General features: G+C 46.4%; 1 protein-coding gene across 1 annotated transcript in view; it reads right to left on the reverse strand.

The window, feature by feature from the left end:
• Positions 1-18,520, reverse strand: part of angptl5 (angiopoietin-like 5) — a 39,229-nt gene that overhangs the window by 3,139 nt on the left and 17,570 nt on the right. The window contains exons 6-7 of the mRNA XM_078545820.1: positions 18,021-18,141; positions 9,799-9,984 (exon numbers count right to left, since the gene is read on the reverse strand). Of these exons, the coding sequence (XP_078401946.1) occupies positions 9,799-9,984; positions 18,021-18,141 (307 nt within the window). The remainder of the gene's footprint in view (positions 1-9,798; positions 9,985-18,020; positions 18,142-18,520) is intronic.

The raw sequence follows: 18,520 nt of genomic DNA on the forward strand, positions 1-18,520 counted from the left end.
TATGAAGTCAATGTTGAGACTGTGGACCAGATTTCAGCGCGTTGGGAAAATTCTGCAGACATTTAAAATTGGCGGCCAGAACCCGGATGCGGAAGATCTCCCCCCATGCATGGCTGATACCAATTTTGCCGGAAGGTGAAAGAAGATTTAAAAATAGTTGTGAGTTTAAACAGATGCAATTTTTGCTGCTCCAAGTACCTTAACTCACAGTGTGGGAGTCACAAATTTATGGTGGAGACAAAAATACTACTGAAGGTCTCATAAAAAGATATGTATCCTTTGTGCAGAGCTTTGCAAAGTAATATGTTAAATACGGAAGCCTTACTTCAGAAATAAAGGTTGGTGGCAGACCACAAGGGATGGAGGGGGTAAGGTTGTGGAGGAAAAAGGGCAGACCTGTGTGGCCCCTTAGGATTATTCCTTGCTTTGGGCAGCCAAGTGCGAGATAGGATAGACTGCCAGGCTCGCTGGGTGAAGAGTGTGCAGTGAAAGAAGGAAGTTGAAAAAAATGGGTGCAGCTGCGGCATCTTCCCACATTTGGGCAAAGGAAGGGCAGCAGCAGCACTGTGTGGCCAGAGTGAGAGTACCCATACAGGAAACAAAAATAAAAATAAAAATAGCTGGAAACACTCAGCAGGTCTGACAGCATCTGCGGAGAGGAACACAGTTAACGTTTTGAGTCCGTATGAATCTTCATCAGAACTAAGGAAATATAGAAATGAGGTGAAATATAAGCTGGTAGAGGGGGGTGGGATAGGTAGAGCTGGATAGAGGGCCAGTGATAGGCGGAAGAAAAGAAGAGATTGCCAAAGATATCGTAGACAAAAGGACAAAGGGGTGTTGACAGTAATGATATTAGCTAAGGAATGTGCTAATGGTGACATTAAGGATAGAAAGCAGGATGAGCAAGTGACAGGTAGCCCTGGTGGGGGTGGAGTGGGGGGAAGGGATCAAAATGGGCTAAAAGGTGGGGATGAAACAATGGATGGAAATACATTTTTAAAGATGGAAATAGGTGGGAAAAGAAATATATATTAAAAAATTATAATTTATTGGAAAAAGGGGGGTTGGAAAGGGGGTGGAGATGGAGGAGAGGGTTCATGATCTGAAGTTGTTGAGCTCAATGTTAAGTCCAGAAGGCTGTAAAGTGCCTAGCTGGAAGATGGGGTGCTGTTCCTCCAGTTTGCGTTGAGCTTCATCTGAACATTGCAGCTGGCCAAGGACGGACATGTAGGCATGAGAGCAGGGTGGTGTGTTGAAATGGCAAGCGACAGGGACGCCACTTTCCAAAACAGTTCCTCTGACATGCCTTCCTTCTTCCTTAACCGAGGTTTTCCACCCACGGTGGTTGACAGGGCCCTCAACCATGTCCAGCCCATCTCCCGCGCATCCGCCCTCACACCTTCCTCTTCCTCCCAGAACCATGATAGGGTCGCCCTTGTCCTTATTTATCACCCCTCCAGCCTCCGCATTCAAAGGACCATCCTCTGCCATTTACGCCAACTCCAGCATGATGCCACCATCAAACACATCTTCCCTTCACCCCTCCTGGGGGCTTTCCACAGGGATCGTTCCCTCCGGGACACCCTGGTCCACTCCTCCATCAACCCCTACACCTCAACCCCCTCCCATGGCACCTTCCCATGTAACCGCAGAGGGTGCAACACCTGCCCCTTTACTTCCCCGCTCGTCACCGTCCAAGGGCCCAAACGTTCCTTTCAAGTGAAGCAGCACTTCACTTGCACTTCTCTCAATTTAGTCTACTACATTCGCTGCTTCCGATGTGGTCTCCTCTACATTGGAGACACCAAACGCAGACTGGGTGACCGCTTTGCAGAACACCTTCGGTCTGTCTGCAAACATGACCCAGACCTCCCTGTCGCTTGCCATTTCAACACACCACCCTGCTCTCATGCCCACATGTCCGTCCTTGGCTTGCTGCAATGTTCCAGTGAAGCTCAACGCAAACTGGAGGAACAGCACCTCATCTTCCGACTAGGCACTTTACAGCCTTACAGACTTAACATTGAGTTCAACAATTTTAGATCATGAACTCTCTCCTCCATCCCCACCCCCTTTCTGATCTCCCTTTTTCCAATAATTTATAATTCTTTAATACATTTTTCTTTTCCCACCTATTTCCATTATTTTTAAATGTATTTCCATCCATTGTTTCATCTCCACCTTTCAGCCCATTTCGATCCCTTTCCCCCCACCCCACCCCTACCAGGGCTACCTGTCACTTGCTCATCCTGCTTTCTATCCTTAATGTCACCATTAGCACATTCCTTAGCTAATATCACCACTATCAACACCCCTTTGTCCTTTTGTCTATGACATCTTTGGCAATCTCTTCTTTGCCTCCACCTATCACTGGTCCTCTATCCAGCTCTACCTGTCCCACCCCCCTCAATCAGCTTATATTTCACCTCATTTCTATATTTCCTTAGTTCTGATGAAGATTCATATTGACTCAAAATGTTAACTGTATTCCTCTCTGCAGATGCTGTCAGGCCTGCTGAGTTTTTCCAGCTATTTTTATTTTTATTTTTGTTTCAGATTTCCAGCATCCACAATATTTTGCTTTTGCACCCACACAGGAGTTTGCAGAGCTACCACAGAGCTCGGCAGGAAGGAGGAGAAGGCCGAGGAGGAGGAGATATTCCCCTAAGTAAAGGGTGCACCATCACTGAAGAAGTTTTCTGGGTGACCAAGAGGTAGTGCAGGTGACAGCTCTGAATTTCAAAAGAAATGGAAAAGGTATTTGTGCCATGGTGGAGGAAGACCTCGTGCCACAATCAGTCAATCCCCATGACCTGCCCGTTGCACTCAAGGTTACCGTGGCTCTCAATTTCTATGTGACCTGTTTCTTCCAGGGATCTGCTGCAGACCTCTGATCTCTCAATCAGTTGCCCACTGGTCCTCGCCAGTGTCACAAATGCACTCTTTGTTCGGGTTGGGAGACACGTCAACTTCACCACCGATGTGGTGTTGCAAACGCAGATCATGAAATCTCTCCTCCATCCCCACCCCCTTTCCGATCCCCCTTTTTCCAATAATCCACAGATGGTTTCCCACAGTTCAAGAAGTGGTAGATTGTACCACATTGCTGTAATGCAGTAGCCGGAGACATTCATAAACAGAGTATCATTCCACTCCATGAACGTGCAGGTAGTGTTCCACCACAATAAGGCTTTCTTGCATGTATGTGCAGGTTTCCCTTGCCGCTGCCGTGACTCATTTATTCTGAGGCATTCATACCTGCCAGAACTTTTCCAGCCCAGACTCCAGGTCTAAGGTTGGCTTCAAGGGGATAAAGGGGTACCCACTAAGGAGTTGGCTGCTTACTCCATTAGGGCGATGGAGACAGGGCCCTGTCACTACAATAACAGCCACTTGCAGACAAGGACAGCCATTGAACAGGCTATTGGCCTGTTAAAGATGCAGTTCAGATGCCTTGACCATTTGGGTAGAGCACTCCAGTACTCGTCTGCAAGTGTGTTTGGGATAGTGATCGTTTGCTGTATGCTGTACGGTATTTCGCGCAGAGGGCCATTGACATCGAGAGGCCAGAAGCCAGCATAAGTCCAATATCATTGGAGGAGGAGGAGGGCAAGGAGGACCCCGTCAACTCCGATGAAGATGCCGCTGAGGAAGGCAACAATGGAAGGTATCCTGAGAGGCAGGCCCAGGCACTGATGGTTGGATCTGTACAGGACACCATTGTTGCCAGAGACCATTTAATAGAGAAGCAGTTCACATAAGTAGCCTTGAGGACCTCACTGCACATCCAGCAGCAAGTCCTTGGTGAGCCCTTGCCGCATAAGTGCCTATTAACATTTTGCTGCACATCTTCCAGGAGATGCCCATCCTCAACAAGAGAGAATGCCAATTGCAACCCTTAGCATTCAATGTCATCAGGGCTAAACCATGCACGCTCATCACTTCTGGATTTGCCATTATCCACAGGTTGTCCTCGTGATGTCCTTTAAAAATCAGGCCTGCAATTGTATGTTGGAGGCTGGCAATTAACCAGAGACCACTTCACCTTGTGTCTAGCCAAAGCCTGTCTACCATGCTACCATGTCGAGTCCATGTGCAGTGCGAGTTGAGACTCAGGACCGGCAGATATGAGTGCTGGGCCAACAGAAATGCTGAAATTTGACACTGTGAAGGAAAAAACCACATGTGTCCTCATCACACCATCCCCCTCCTTCCACAGTGACCACCCACCACCAGCGCATAGTGGCATCATTGTGTGGCATCCACAATATTCAGATCTGCAACTCTCCGAGGCTTCTTGACAGCCCACGGCCTCTACCACCAAGAAAGACAAAGGTTTCAATCGAATGGGAGCTCCCACACAGGCAAGCTTCACTCATACGCTTGGCCATACTCTTCACTCATACCATCACTAAGAGATCGACTACTGGCTGCAGTCTCCATTCCCACTGGAGTGCTGCTTTTTGTTTACTTGGTAATTGTAGTTATTACTCTAAAATGACACACCACCAATTCTATTGCAGAAAGTACAGTGTATGTACAAGGTGTATGAAAGTAGCTATTAACATTGTGTTCGTAAATGACACCACTGTGAACCATTTGGTGATTGAGGTGAAGAAGCACCCTGGTTCAGGAACACATATGTAGTGCTTCCCGTGTTGCAATGGGGAGGTGGCGACAGGCTGCTCACCTCCCCAGCTATACAGCAGGAATATGGCGGCAAGCTTTGTCATACAGTGACCCATTGGGGACCTACCTGAGACTGCTGACTCTGCATTTCTTCAGGGGTATCCATTGTCACTGGCAGGTGTGCCATAGCGCAGAACCCTTAGCATGAAAACCATCCTGCGTACTCCCCCTGAACCAACTTCCCAATCTGTTTCATGCGCTAACAGCAACACCTCCATCATTGATACCACACTCAAATGTGCCTCTAAAACAATCTTTGGCACTATAATAGGTGATTCACCACTTCACATACTGAGCTTGGACAGCACCCTCATAATCTCCATGACAGTTTCCTCAACTGTATGAACCGCCCTCAACCGCACTGACCTACCCCCAGTCCTGGCCATCTCTCTTGTATTGCAAGCCCTGCAAGTACAAAATACAGGCCAGAATTTTCCAGCTCCTTTGGCGTTGTGTGTCATGGTGTTGGGGGGTGGAGACACAATATGATGAGAAGACCAAAAATCTGTTTCACACCAGCGTGAAATCACAGCGGGATCATCGGATGGTGTCCGTCATGGCGGAACGCCAATCCCACTGGAGGCTGGTGTGAATCCAATTTTCATCCTGGTAATGGGATGCAAAGTAAGGCCTGACCAGAATCTTCCCCCCATTCCAGATTTACCATTACACCGGTGGGAAAACACGCTGGCCCAGAACAGACTGGACAAGTGTGATGTGCAGAAGTCAGGAATTACCATTAGGGCCTTGCTCAGATCGTGGACATCTGAGGAAAAGATGATTGTGGAGCCCTACAGCTACCGGACTCTGGAGGAACATGTGCATCTCATGCTAGGTGGATTCTCATGGACATGGCTCCATTGCGAAGCAGCTCATGGAAGGTGGGAGGTCTCTGTTGATGTCTCGGGTCTGCTTTGGAACACCATACTCAGATGGTGGGCAGGTGGAAGGTGAGGTCAGAGAGGTTGACAGTGATAGGGGAAATGACATAGGTGACGGGGAGAGGGGAAAGGAAAGGACGGGGAAACTTAAAGACTGCCATGGCTGTTGAAACTCAAAGTGAGCGGAGCCTCATGTTGAACGGGCACAGGCACAAACAGTGGGTGGGTGGAGATGCAGGTCGACTCAGATGGACAACTGAAAGAGGACCCCAGCAGGAAGCATTGAAAATGCTCAGGACGGTAAGATGAATGTGATGGAGGAAGACTCCACCTGCATGGGAGAATGTATGCACAAGGCTCCGAAAGGCCTTGCCACACACACACACTTCTCCCTCCACAATCACTGCGTGCAGCTGAACTGCTAGTGGAGGGGTTGCGGGGCGGGGGAGGAGGGGGGCTGCAATGGGAGGACTCACGAAGCCTGTAAATGAAGCTGAAAGACAACACCACACATTATTCAGTGAAAGTGATTATATTTTTCGATTATAAAGTGACAAAATGTGTTCACCCTGCAACCACTTGTGATCAGAATTTTTTAACTTTTCTAGCCCTAACACTTCTTCTAGGTGCTGCCCTGACATCAGCAGCAGGGGTGGAGACAGCCTGTGCAATGGTTGGCCTTGTTGCCTCTGATGGCTTTGGCGAGGTACTTCTGGAAAGCCAAGGCCTTGAAGGCCCTGGCTTGCCTTGGCTGTCTTTCTGTGGGACAGCTCTGCAGTGACAGATGACAAGGTTGAGGGGGATCACAGGCAAAGAGAACTCAGAGGGAGCAGACAGCCTCTGAGATTCCTGAGTGGATGACTCGGGGGTGTCCAGCTGCCGCTCCTCATACCTTGAAAGGAAGGAACACCTGAAGAGACATTGAGGTGCCCTGTTTCCCTCTCGTGTTGCCACTGCAGGAACTCATCCATGGCTACCACGATGGGGTGCAGGTCTGCATGACGTCTGCCATCCTTTGCCTGGAGACCTCCATGCACGCACATGTGGGCCACTTCATCAGAGAGCAGGCGGTCACTCTCCTCCGACTCACGTGCCACTCTGCTGAGGCCTTCCAACAGCTCTGCGTAATGTTCCCTACCTTCTGCTGACTCTCCATGATGAGTTGGAAGGCCAAATCCAGAGGCTCATCATTTGACTCGGACCTCACAGATGCCTCTTCCCCAGCAATCCTCCAAGTGCTAGGGAGCTCAGCTGAGCCTGCCTCCTGCTGCTGTGGACACAAGTTTGTGCAATGACCACCAGATTGTGAACCCAAGCCTGCTCTAAATCTATGTCCCACCGAAGTGTGTGTGTCTGCCCTAGTGGAGGCATGGGTAATTGCTGTGGTGGGTCTTCCAGGCTGCTTATTTCCAGCTCTTCAATGGAGGAAGTGTCCTCTTCTCTGAAGGTGAGGACCTGGTTGGAGCTGAGGGACTGACTGGCTGAGGGCGTCAGTCGCTTGGCAGAGCTCCCTGTAAACCAAAGTGGAGATAACTAGTGCATGACAGCAAAGTCAAAAGCAGGAGGGAGAGCATTTACAGTTGCATTGAGAGAGGGATGATGCGATGCAGGATCCTCACGGGGGTGTTTGCCGATGACCTCAACCTCACCACAGGCAGGGTCCACGCCCTCACCTGTCAGCGCGATGGCACGCTTCTCAAAGTGAGTGAGGAACCTAATGTTGGCCACTCCACCCCCGGTCTGGGACCTCTCCCTGGTTGTGAGCCAGCTTCTCCTGCATGAAAACAGATGGAGAAAATGTGAGCGGGACACATGGCACTGCGTGTAATGTTTGTGTGGTGAGCAGAGCCATGGACGGAATGAGGGCATGAGCTCTAGAGGATATGAGTCTGATGGAGATGTGAGGGTGTCTGTGAGAGTTCGTGGTGTTGTCCCTTGAGGTGTGAGATCCCTTTGGATGTGTGATGAGTTTGTGAGTGTGTGAGTTGAGAGTCATGAGGTGGTTGACTTACCCTGGTGGAATGGATGAGAGCATTCATCCTCTTCCTCCACTGGATGCCTAACCTCCTCTGTGCTCTGGTGGAGCTGACTGCCACTGCCACCGCCACCCAGGCCAGATTGGTGACTCTGGTGGACCTCCTGTGGCCGGAGCGGGGTTAGAGGACATCATGGCAGCCTTCCACTGTGCCCAACAGGCGCCCCAGAGAGGTGTAAATTTTGGGCTGCCATATTTTTTGCTTTCGAGGCCATCTGTCTCCTGGAACAGTCCTGGTCTGAAGACCTGAAGTAGGCATGCGCTCTGGTGGACTTTAAATATGGCGCTTGGACCAAGGAAGCGTTGAGGTCACGGCGTGCCAGGCAAATCCAAGCTCGCCCACCAGCGATCTGCAGTGTTTCCATGAATGCATTATTAATGAGGCGGGACATGCTGGGAATGGGATAATATGATGCAAAAACTCGCTATTGCAGCCGGCATGCAAAATGACTTTTTTCACGGCCACAACCGCACTTAGAGCAAAACTGGGGTGATTCCGCTCGCACAATGATGTAAGCCCATTTTGTCTGGCATCCAGGGATGAAACTCATCAAATTGGCAGTGGATCTAACTGGGCATTCATGTGACCCCCAGTGACTACTTGGGCCTGCATGAGAGCCTTGGCCATACATTCATCCATGTGCCAATGTATGTGCTAAGCGTGCCCTATCTTGGGCATCATTCAGCTATCAACTATCACAGGGATATATATGTGCTTCTGCCAAACAACTCACCTTGCCAGAGTGCAGCAGGGCATGCAACCAATTTTGGCACTGGACCTATGGTCCCCTGCTGGATTCACTGTGGTTGATATCTCCTGTCATACTCACTTTGTGATGCTGGAAGCATTCCTGCTACCTCTTGGATAGAGACTTTTCCTCCTGTGTTGCACCTCCTGGACCAGAATCTTGAGGTCCTGGTCACAGAACCTGGGTGCCATCTCTCTCTTCTGGAGCTGTTCTCCCTTGTGACATTTTGGCATGACAATAAAGAAATCACATGGGCACGTAAGGCTTCTCTCTTCACTCGGTTCAACACATAACCTGTATCCGTTAGCATATAGGAAAATGATTATGTAGTTGAACGCTGACTGATGCTTGAATGCTGGGTAGCCTGACATTTGTTGTTTTCACGCCAACATGGCATGGTGGCTTCCCAAGCGAACATGCCTCTGCCGGCGTGCTCCCTCTGTGTCACACTCGTGTGCAATGACAGTGTGCTGCTGTGAGGATAATGGACATTTGGGTGCGCACACTCTGACAGATGGGTGATGAAAGGTTAAGTGAATGGGCAAAGGTTCTCTATGCAGTGTCTAAAATTCAGCCCCGATGACAATCTCAGTTAATGCAGAGTATCAGGATCTGCTGAAGCACCAAGATGCAGTCATCTGCATGGCTGGGCCTTGTGAAGGTTAGCTGGTATTCAGTTGCTGCTGTGTGGTCCTTCATTAAACATGATCAAGAGGCAGCATTAAAATCTATGGTTCCGATGGAAGGCCCTCAATGTGTAATTAATTAGTTGGCCAACAATTACAGTCCTTATTCACCTGATTGCTGACAGACGTCTCCTCCCACGAGTCTGCAACATGCCATTAGCTTCCTTCCTCACAACAGGAACAGAGTCCAGAGTGGCCCTTTATTTCGGTCCTCAACTGTGATTTGCCCCCACCCTCTGCCTCTGATCTGCTTCCAGGGGTTGGCAGACCTGTGTCGACCAAGTCCCCGCACCCCTCCAAAGCGAAAGTTGAGCATAATGGGGCCCTTTTTATCGAGGCGGGTCTGCCAAGTCCGGAAATTCTCAACTAACTCAAACTACCCACATCAGTTGTTGTGATCTGATGACTTGCACCTGTAAGGGGCCATATCTCAAACTACTGTCAATCATTACCTATCTCAACAGGATATGATGTAGTCATCCTTTGACTTGTAGTCCGCCTGCAAACAGCAATAGTAGAAGTCAGATGTACTGTACTTAAACCTCCTAGTGAACATTATCTGTATATACCTTTATCTTCAAATAAAGAACCAACCATATTGTTTCACTAACCCTTGTGTATGATTGGTACGTTTAAGTCAAAGAGAAAAAGAATGTAACGCCTGACTTAATGACTTGTGGTATCAGTTGAGGTATATATCGGTTACTTTAGATGAAATTACAAACAAATCTACAAAGAGCCTAAACTAATCATACCAGCAGTTCCAGTAAATTGTCCAAAGTGGATTTTGAACTGTTCATTTTCATCATCAATATAAAAATCTTCATAAGATGCATAAGCTGTGCTTTCATCATCTGATTCGAAGGCCACAAGAAGACTGAACTTGGTGTTTTTCTGATTCACTATATGGAAGATATTTCTTAATCCGAGCCAGAACTCGCCTGTTTAAAAATCAGAAAGTAAATTAGTGATGAAAATATTAAACTTCTTCCCCTGACCCTAAAACTGTAAAAAAAAAACCCAGAAAATGTAGGTCTGCCAACATCTGTAACGAAGAAAGATAGTTTAGCATTTTAGTTGTACAACATGTCGTAGCAGCAATCAGCTAAAAGTTGAACATATGAAACAGAACTAAACAAAATAAAGAGGAGGGAGGAATGAAAAACATAAAATTCAGAATTTTAAAAATTGGGCTCACTAGTATTCATTTTCTGAGCGCTATTAGTGCCCTTTGAGCTCCAGGAGCTCCAAAGTGGCTGTACCTACTGCGTTTCAAGAAGGCAGCTCACCAGCACCTTGTCAAGGGCAATTAGAGGGGGGCAATAAATGTTGCCTAGCTAGCCACGCCCACATTCTGTGAAAGAATAAAAAGAAATGGTGTCCGTGATGCATGCAAGGCATGCCTTTCTGGACTAGCAAATGGACAGTGAACATCTGTTGAAAATATGCAGAGCAGGCAGATCATGACATCAGTCAGCGGGTAATGCTAATTTGACACCAGTGGTGCCATTTTGGAGCTCAACAATCCAACCTATGCTCTCTGTCAACCTTGCACAGATACACACATGTTCAGCAACAGGAAGGACTCCCACAAGTTATTTGAAAGGATCATCAACTACCTACAGGTTAGTTATTCGTTGATTTCCTCTGCCTATGGCTATGATTCTACAGTGTTTGGTGCTTTTTATAGTTGTTTCAAGGTACCAAAGTCTACAAGGAGTTCTGTGGCAGCTGTTGAAGAACTTCTTGTGGAATTCAAGACTTCTGCACAAAACAGTTGCTCCGAAAAATGGTGCATTATTAGGCATTCCCTTTGGAATACGGTATAACTAGAAGAATGAGCAGAGGTCTAAGAGACGATGGCAAACTGCTGGAAGAAGGAGGAGGAAGATGAAGAGAGGGCTCTCAGCAGGAGAGCTTATCCACCCAGGGTGTTCAGAGACCAATTCTCCTATCTGAACCTCTGTACTGAACAATGAGGTATGAAGTGTCTGTGCCTCAGTAAGGAGGTCCTCACCAAAATCCAACACCTACTGCATCCAACATTAGAACAGGTCAAGGACCTCATTGTCAATGGCTGTTAAGGTGACTGCGATAATTAACATTTATGTCTGGCTCCTTCAGGCTGAAAGATTTTTGCAACATTTCCCAGTTTGCTATCCATTGTTGTCTAAAGGAGGTCACTGGGACTCTCTATTCAAAGAGAGACAACTACATTTTATTTCCTCTTGCCAGAGGCCAGCAGATGGAGAGAGCCTGCGGCTTTGCTAAGATTGCAGGATTCCTCACGGTGCAGGGTTTAATCAATGGAATCTTGCATGTCAACTTTGCCATATACTGGAACTAAAATGGATTCCATCCCATCAACTGACATGTGACCATAGGCAGTAAATCATTCCTATGATCCAGACAGCCTTCATTCTGTGGCAGTCTGCTGTACCAGCTGCATTTGAGCTATCATAGCTAAACAAAGAGTGGCAACAAGGTGACAAGGGCTGGCTGCTTACAACATGGCTCATGACTCTGATGTGTGGGAAGCCGAGACTGCTGCCAGGCAAGGTCAGCTTGCTACCAGTGGGTTTCTCATAGGAAAACTGACAGGCACCACTCGGGGCAGCGAAGTCAACACACTACACACTGCTTCACATGCCCTGGTCCTCCCAGCAGCAGAGTACTGCTGCTCACCCTGGCTTAGGAGCCACCACACAAACGTGGTAGATATTCACCTCCAGGAAGTCACAAGGATTATTGCTGGGACAATGAGACTAACACAGCTTGACTAGCTTCCTGTGCTACTACATTTTCAACCTCCTGATGTCCACAGGGAAAACATCTTTCTCAAAGAACGCCGCCAGCTGACAGCTAACAAAGGACTCCCATTGACACAGGACCTTATAAAAGTCCCATGCACTCGCCTGAAATCCAAAGCCCCCACTGGAACACACACCAGACCCTACAAACTAAGGAAAGCCACATATCTAGATGATACACCTCCTAGTTAACTGAAAACATCGCCAACTGCAGCCTGGTAACTGATCCGAGTGGTGAAGTCACAGATTTCAACTTTCCATGGAAAATCCGGACAAGCCTCTGCCGCTTGAGGTCGGCCCAGGGAAGATGTGGCCACTTGCTCCACAAGTGGAACATGAGGAGCAGCTCAAATTGTGACTGTGGCCATCCAAGTCAGACCATCACCCACATGCTGAACCTCTGCCCTGAGAGATCCATTCCTGGTGACATCACAACCATTCATACTGCATCTGAAGCCGTTGAATGGATCGCTAACCTCAACATTAAACTATAACTATTTTCCCAGCTATTCAAATACTCAAAAAGCTGTTGCCATCATGGCTTTAGATTACAGTATGTAAGGGGTTTGCAGGGTGTCACAGCATTCAGCAATCTGTCTTCCAACAGGCTAGGAGTGGCAGAGGCTCAATGGGGCATGGACCTGCTGTTTTCTCCCTGGAAGACAGCATTTGTCCTCCCATCCCTGCCACTTCAATGTCCTTGCCAGTTGCTAGTCAGTCAGCCACCCCAGATTGCTGCCACCCATACCGAGATGGTTTAGTCTGCAGCCAGGCTGTCTAGGCCAGGAGCTCCTTGAGGTTGTCTTCTGAGGCCATTCCCAGTTTCTTTCAAGACAGTAGCCTTCCACCAGTCATGCTGCAGCACTGGGGCAGCACTGCCTATGAGCACTAGAACAGGCAAATGAACAAGGGTCATTAATTGATTTTTGTATGCAATATGGCATGATTTCACTTAAATAATGGGTTTAAAATATTTATTTTGTGATTACTTTTATGTTTGCATTGGGGACAATGTGATGGTCAGTGAAAAATGAGGAATTGGGGTTGTTGCTTCTTGTTTCATACCTGGATAATTTCTTCATTAATAAACCGCCACAAGCCTTGAAACCCGCTATGCCAAGTATTGCAGGGCCCCTCCAGGTCTAGGCAGAAGTATTGTTATAGTATATCAATGGCCTACTCTATCATATTTCATGTGACAGCATGACTTTCACAGCCGAACCGGCTGAGGTGAGGCCATGATATCAAAACTGGACAATACAGATCCTGGAAATGGCTGTGTTTTCTATTCTTAAGCAAGGTGAGCTCTTCTGTAGTGTTCTTTAAAAGGCCAAGCACCTGACTGCATGTAATTAAAATTTATGGGACTTTTTCTATTGGCAAGTGTCTGAAAGTAGTCAGGAGTGCTTTAGATGGTGTTTTGGTCCATTTGCCAGAGACAGGGCTAACAGAGGAGTCCACCAGTCTGCACAAAGTCTGAAATAGGTATAGAGCAGCAGTGACAGTGCTTCTGGATCTTCAGTACTGTCACAAAACTATAATATTTTTCATGATATTATTGTAGGCTTATGGGTGTGAGTGTGGATGGTTCGTCTGTGCGACTGATTTAATTGAATCAGAGTCAGGTAGACCGCAAGGTTGCAATAATCAAAAGAGTTAAGTGTAAATCAGACTTTTGAAATGGAGATGGATAAGCTAGGATGAGGGTCTCACAGATAAAGTGTGAAGGAAATTTGAATTTTAAGGGAAGCGGAAAGGTGTTTAATTTCAAAGGGATAGGAGGATGTTTACAACTAACAAGATAAATAGGGTAAGGTGATCATGTTTATTTTTCCCAAAAGGAAAGAGGCCATATTGACAACATGAAAGATTTTTATATTATGGCAAAAGTAAATTTCCAAAGATCTGTAGAACAATGGAATTTACAGATTAAAGGGAGAGAAAATATATAGATAAAGAGGGATGGAAGGCTATATAGGGGGTGTGGCCATGTGAGATCGAAAGTTACACCGTGTGAAGTAGCCCTTGAGGAAAAGCCACCAGCCACTTTAGCAGAAGTCTGCTGTATCCATTAACTAAAGTTGTGTTAAAGGCCTTTGGAATTCCACGGTCGAGTGAGTTCTGTGGTAACCTTGCCTGGTTGATTTTATAATTTCAAATCTATTTTGGACTGTTGCCTTAAAGGGGGTGGGGGGATGTGTAGTTGGGAGCTTGTTTAATTAAGAATTTTGGGAACTGTTGAGACTAAATAACTGTGTAACTGTAGCTTTGTGTGTGCTTATTGTTTTATCCTTTCCTTTGTTAATAAATGTTTTAACATAGTTCTAAAATCTCTAAAGGCGTTAGTGGACTCAATTCTTCTGAATTCAACGCATAAGCCTTCTCGTAATAAATGCAAATCACAAAACCGTTGTGATAGGATGGCCAAGTTTCCCTTGTGGATTTGGTCCGCCTGGCACACATCACCTGCCACGTCATAACAGTAGAAGAAGCAGAGAGGGCAAGCTCTGCCCTGCATCATCTGTCAAGTTGGAGCCAGACTGTTCCATGGTCTTTGTTAATGACAGGAGGATATCTGGCAGGCATGTCCCCAGTGTGCATGCTCATTCATCACAGTCTCATGTCACCCTATCAAGGTCCTCATCTGAATCCTCTGCAGCAGTACTTGTTTGCCACCTCGCCAGCTGATGAGCTGGCAAATAAACTATTGTTCACCCTAGCTTCTTACAGCCCACTCCTGCCCAGTGATTCACCATGTAGTGATTCCAACGTTGTGCTAGCCTCCAAGTAAAGTGCAATGCCAATGTCTAAACTGATGGTTGTGAGTGTCAGATCAGGTGACGGGACCTCTTCATCAGTGCTGTACTATTGCTGTTTCCCTTATGCCTTGGGCTCATGTGGCTGGGCAGATGGTAGTTTTTGGGTAGCTGAAAGCAGGAACTCAGAAGAGGAAGAGTGGTATAAGGGTAAGATCGGAAGCTACAGATCCAAGGTCAAACCATCAGCAGCTTTCTCATCACGCCAGATAACAAGATGAGAGTGTGCTGGGCATTAAGAAGAGGTATAAAGCAGGAAGATCCCCCCATCTTCAATGTTCTCAGTGACTTCGGATGATGGGTACCTGTTGTAGCTGGCCATATAATGCAGACAGCCATCTCCACTGTAGTGTTCAGGAGTTGCAGGCATCACAGTTACCTGCAGGCCAACCCCTTTCTGTTGTGTGCAATTTTTTGGGAGAGAAGGCAGAATGGCAGTGGTTATGTAGCACTTTCTTTGCCATAGTTAAATAGCTGGAGACATGGGGAGGCAGTGAGAGGTGGGTGTGAGGCTGGCAGCATTGGTAGTAGTGTGAGGGTAACTGGAGTAGTTGAATGTTAGGCGTCAGCCCTGAGAGCCAGGGAGAGCTGCTGAGTGAGCATTGGGGCTGTGGTCATTGAGCAGCATTACAGGCTTGTGTTGTGGTGGACGTAAGTCATGTGATGTTGCATTCACCGGCATTGATCACCCCTTGCTGTGTGCAGAGCTTGCCAGTAATGTTGGGAAAACCACTGTTAGAGACAAAGGTAATGGGACTGATATCATGCAGATGAGGTGGCTTCACCAATTTTGTGTCTTACCCACCTCAAACTGTGCGTGAGTGGACGCAGCATGAATTGTAGCCCCCCACCCAGAAATCGAAGCACATGCATTTCTTACGCATAGCTATTCAGCTATTCATATTATGCAACACAAGGTCCCTCTAGTATATCTGAAAAGTCATCAGCTAAATTTTCTAACAGGACAAATTCAAGCTTAACATAAATGGTGCTGAAAATCCACAGGAAGCATATCCCAGCATAAGTGCTGAAATGTACCCACCAGGAAACTTCACAACAGACTCTGTTAAATTCTGTGGTGTCAAGGGAAGTCCTCTCTTTTTACATTTCAATGCCAAATGCCTATGTCACAAGGGATGCTTTTGGAGAAACTGCTTTTGGAAACAGGATATAAAGTTCAGTGGAGGTTGATGGCCCAGGGAAAAGAATGTCTTATTTTACAGGAGGCATATTTAAATATATATATTTTTAATGTTCATCTTCAGTAATCCAGACATGATCTCAGCTTGGAACCATGGTGGGGTCCACTCACATCCTTTGCGTTACAATCAGGTGAGGGGGAGTAGGATGGCTCCTCTCTTTTCCCACTACTTGTTTGACCACAACAGGTTTTTTACAAAAGTTATGTTTGCCAATTCAGTGATTGTTTAATTGTTTACTTGTTGTGACTATAAAAGACACAGATAGACAGGTTTTCGCGAGTTTTTTTAAAGGAACAGAATAGTACTTATTGTACTTAATCCGGTCTAAGTAAAACTAATTTTCAAAAAAGAAGCTCCAACTCACTCATACACGCGCAAGTGCACATGCGCATACACACACTTGAAGCTTTGGAAGGTAGACTGGTGAATTGGCTGGCTTCAAGCTTAACTTGGTGGCCCTTCGAGTTTTGCGACAAGACGATGGACATATTGATGGTTGATTTATCTCTTCTTCCAGAGATAGTAGAAACTGAGTTGAGCTCTTTTTAAATTCTCTGTCTGTGACACATGGATAGTCAAACAACAGATAGGGTTCAAACTTGTAGAACATTCACACTGCACAAGTGCCAGGCAATGACCATCTCCAACAAGAGAGTTTCCAAACATTTCCCCTTGACTTTCAATGGCATTACCGTCCTCCACTATCAACATCCTGGGGTTAACATTGTCCAAAAACTGAACTGGACTAGCCATATAAATACTGTGGCTTCAAGAGCAGGTCAGAGGCGAGGAGTTCCGCAGCAAGTAGCTCACCTCTTGACTCCCCAACACCTGTCTACCATCTACAAGGCACAAGTCAGGAGTGTGATGGAATACTTTCCACTTGCCAAGATGCGTGCAGCTCCAACAACACTCAAGAAGCTTAACACCATCCAGGACAAAGCAGCCTGCTTGATTGAAAACCCATCCACCACCTTCAACGGTCACTCCCGCCACCACTGAAACACAGTGGCAGTAGTGTGTACCATTTGCAGAAGCTCTGCAGCAACTCACCAAGGCTTCTTCGACAGCATCTTCCAAACCCATGACCTCCACCACCTAGAAGGACAAAGGCAGCAAATGCATGGAAACACCACCACCTGGAACTCTCCTCCAAGCCACTCACCATTCTGACTTGGAAATATTTCACTGTCCACCTTTCACTGTCACTGGGTGAAAATCCTGGAACTCCCTTCCTAGCAGCACTGTGGGTGTGCCTACACCACACGGACTGCAGTGGTTCAAAAAATTGGTTCACCACCACCTTATGAAGGGCAATTAGAGATGGGCAATAAATACTGGCCTAGCCATCGATGCCCAATTCCTGCGAAAGAATACAAAAAAAGGTGGAGAGAAAAAGAGAGAGAGAGAGACCTACACTGGGATCTTGCTTCTTCAATGTCTCATTTGCTTGTCCTGGTCTGCAGGGAAAACAGATGCTTAAACACACAAAGGCTTAGCTGGCTTGTCGCATGACTCTCTCTTCCCAAGTGCCCAGTGACCCAAATATGGTCATGGCTAATGGATTCTAGTTGCTGGCTTACATTATTAGATGACGCCTGGGCAGATTCCTTTCAAAGTCAGAATCCCATTGTCCAAATAATCAAGTCTGATGATTCGTCTCCACCCAGTTGAGTATCCAGGTGGTTTTCTGGATGCTTTGCTAATGAGGTAGGAGATGGCCTCCACTCATTCTCCTTCAAGGCAATTGTTCCTGTTGAGGATTTACAGGCAGGTTGTCTCCATTCCAATGGCTTTCAATTGTAGAAAGTACAGTGATGCAAATATTCAGCCATCATTGACTGTGATTTCCAGTCATTGGAATATGGCTTTAATCTTTTTAAAAATTCAATTAGTTGTTTTCAGCCAGTAAATTCTTAAAGTCATGCTTTATAAAGCATGGCTTCATAATATTTGGCTAATTAATACACCAGGTCTCACCAGAAATAATGGTGCCAAAGAAATGTCAAGGATCTCTGAGGGCTAGGAAAACATTAAGTTGGTGAGTCTATGGGTTATTAAACTAACGTTCTTGCACATTACAAGTTAGAAGCATAAGAATTAAAATGGATAACAACAATTTTTATTCCTCATGCTGTTGATAGCGTACCAGTAAGGTCACCAAAGCCATCCATGTACTCTGCCCAAGACCGTTCAAAGTCAATAGTTCCATCAATCCGTTTCTGAAACACAGTCCAGCCGCCACCCATGTAGTCCATCTCACAGAACACCTATGATATAAGATAATTGTAGCTAGGTTTTAGAAATAAGTATATGTGTTGAGAAGGAAAAATTCAAAACAAGTTCTCACAAACACATTTTTGATTGAGAATCCAGTTGAACTGCCAAAGGCCATTGTGCACGAGGGACCAAAGGTTGGAAAGAGCGAAAGAGAAATCATGGTCAATTAGAAAGTAGCGATTTGTTGAATATGAACTGGGTTTTAAATTCTTGGAGGACCAGAATGAAGACTAAGCAAGGTTAGTATCTCCAGCAATGTGAAGCTTTGGGGAAAGAATAAATTCCAATGTACAATGAATCTTGATTTCATGAAAATAAAAAAAGTTGTAACAGCTTGTAGGACAGTATATTTTCAACTTGGGGGAAGAG

This window comes from Cetorhinus maximus, chromosome 7 (assembly GCF_964194155.1).
Source record: "Cetorhinus maximus chromosome 7, sCetMax3.hap1.1, whole genome shotgun sequence".
NCBI lineage: Eukaryota > Metazoa > Chordata > Chondrichthyes > Lamniformes > Cetorhinidae > Cetorhinus > Cetorhinus maximus.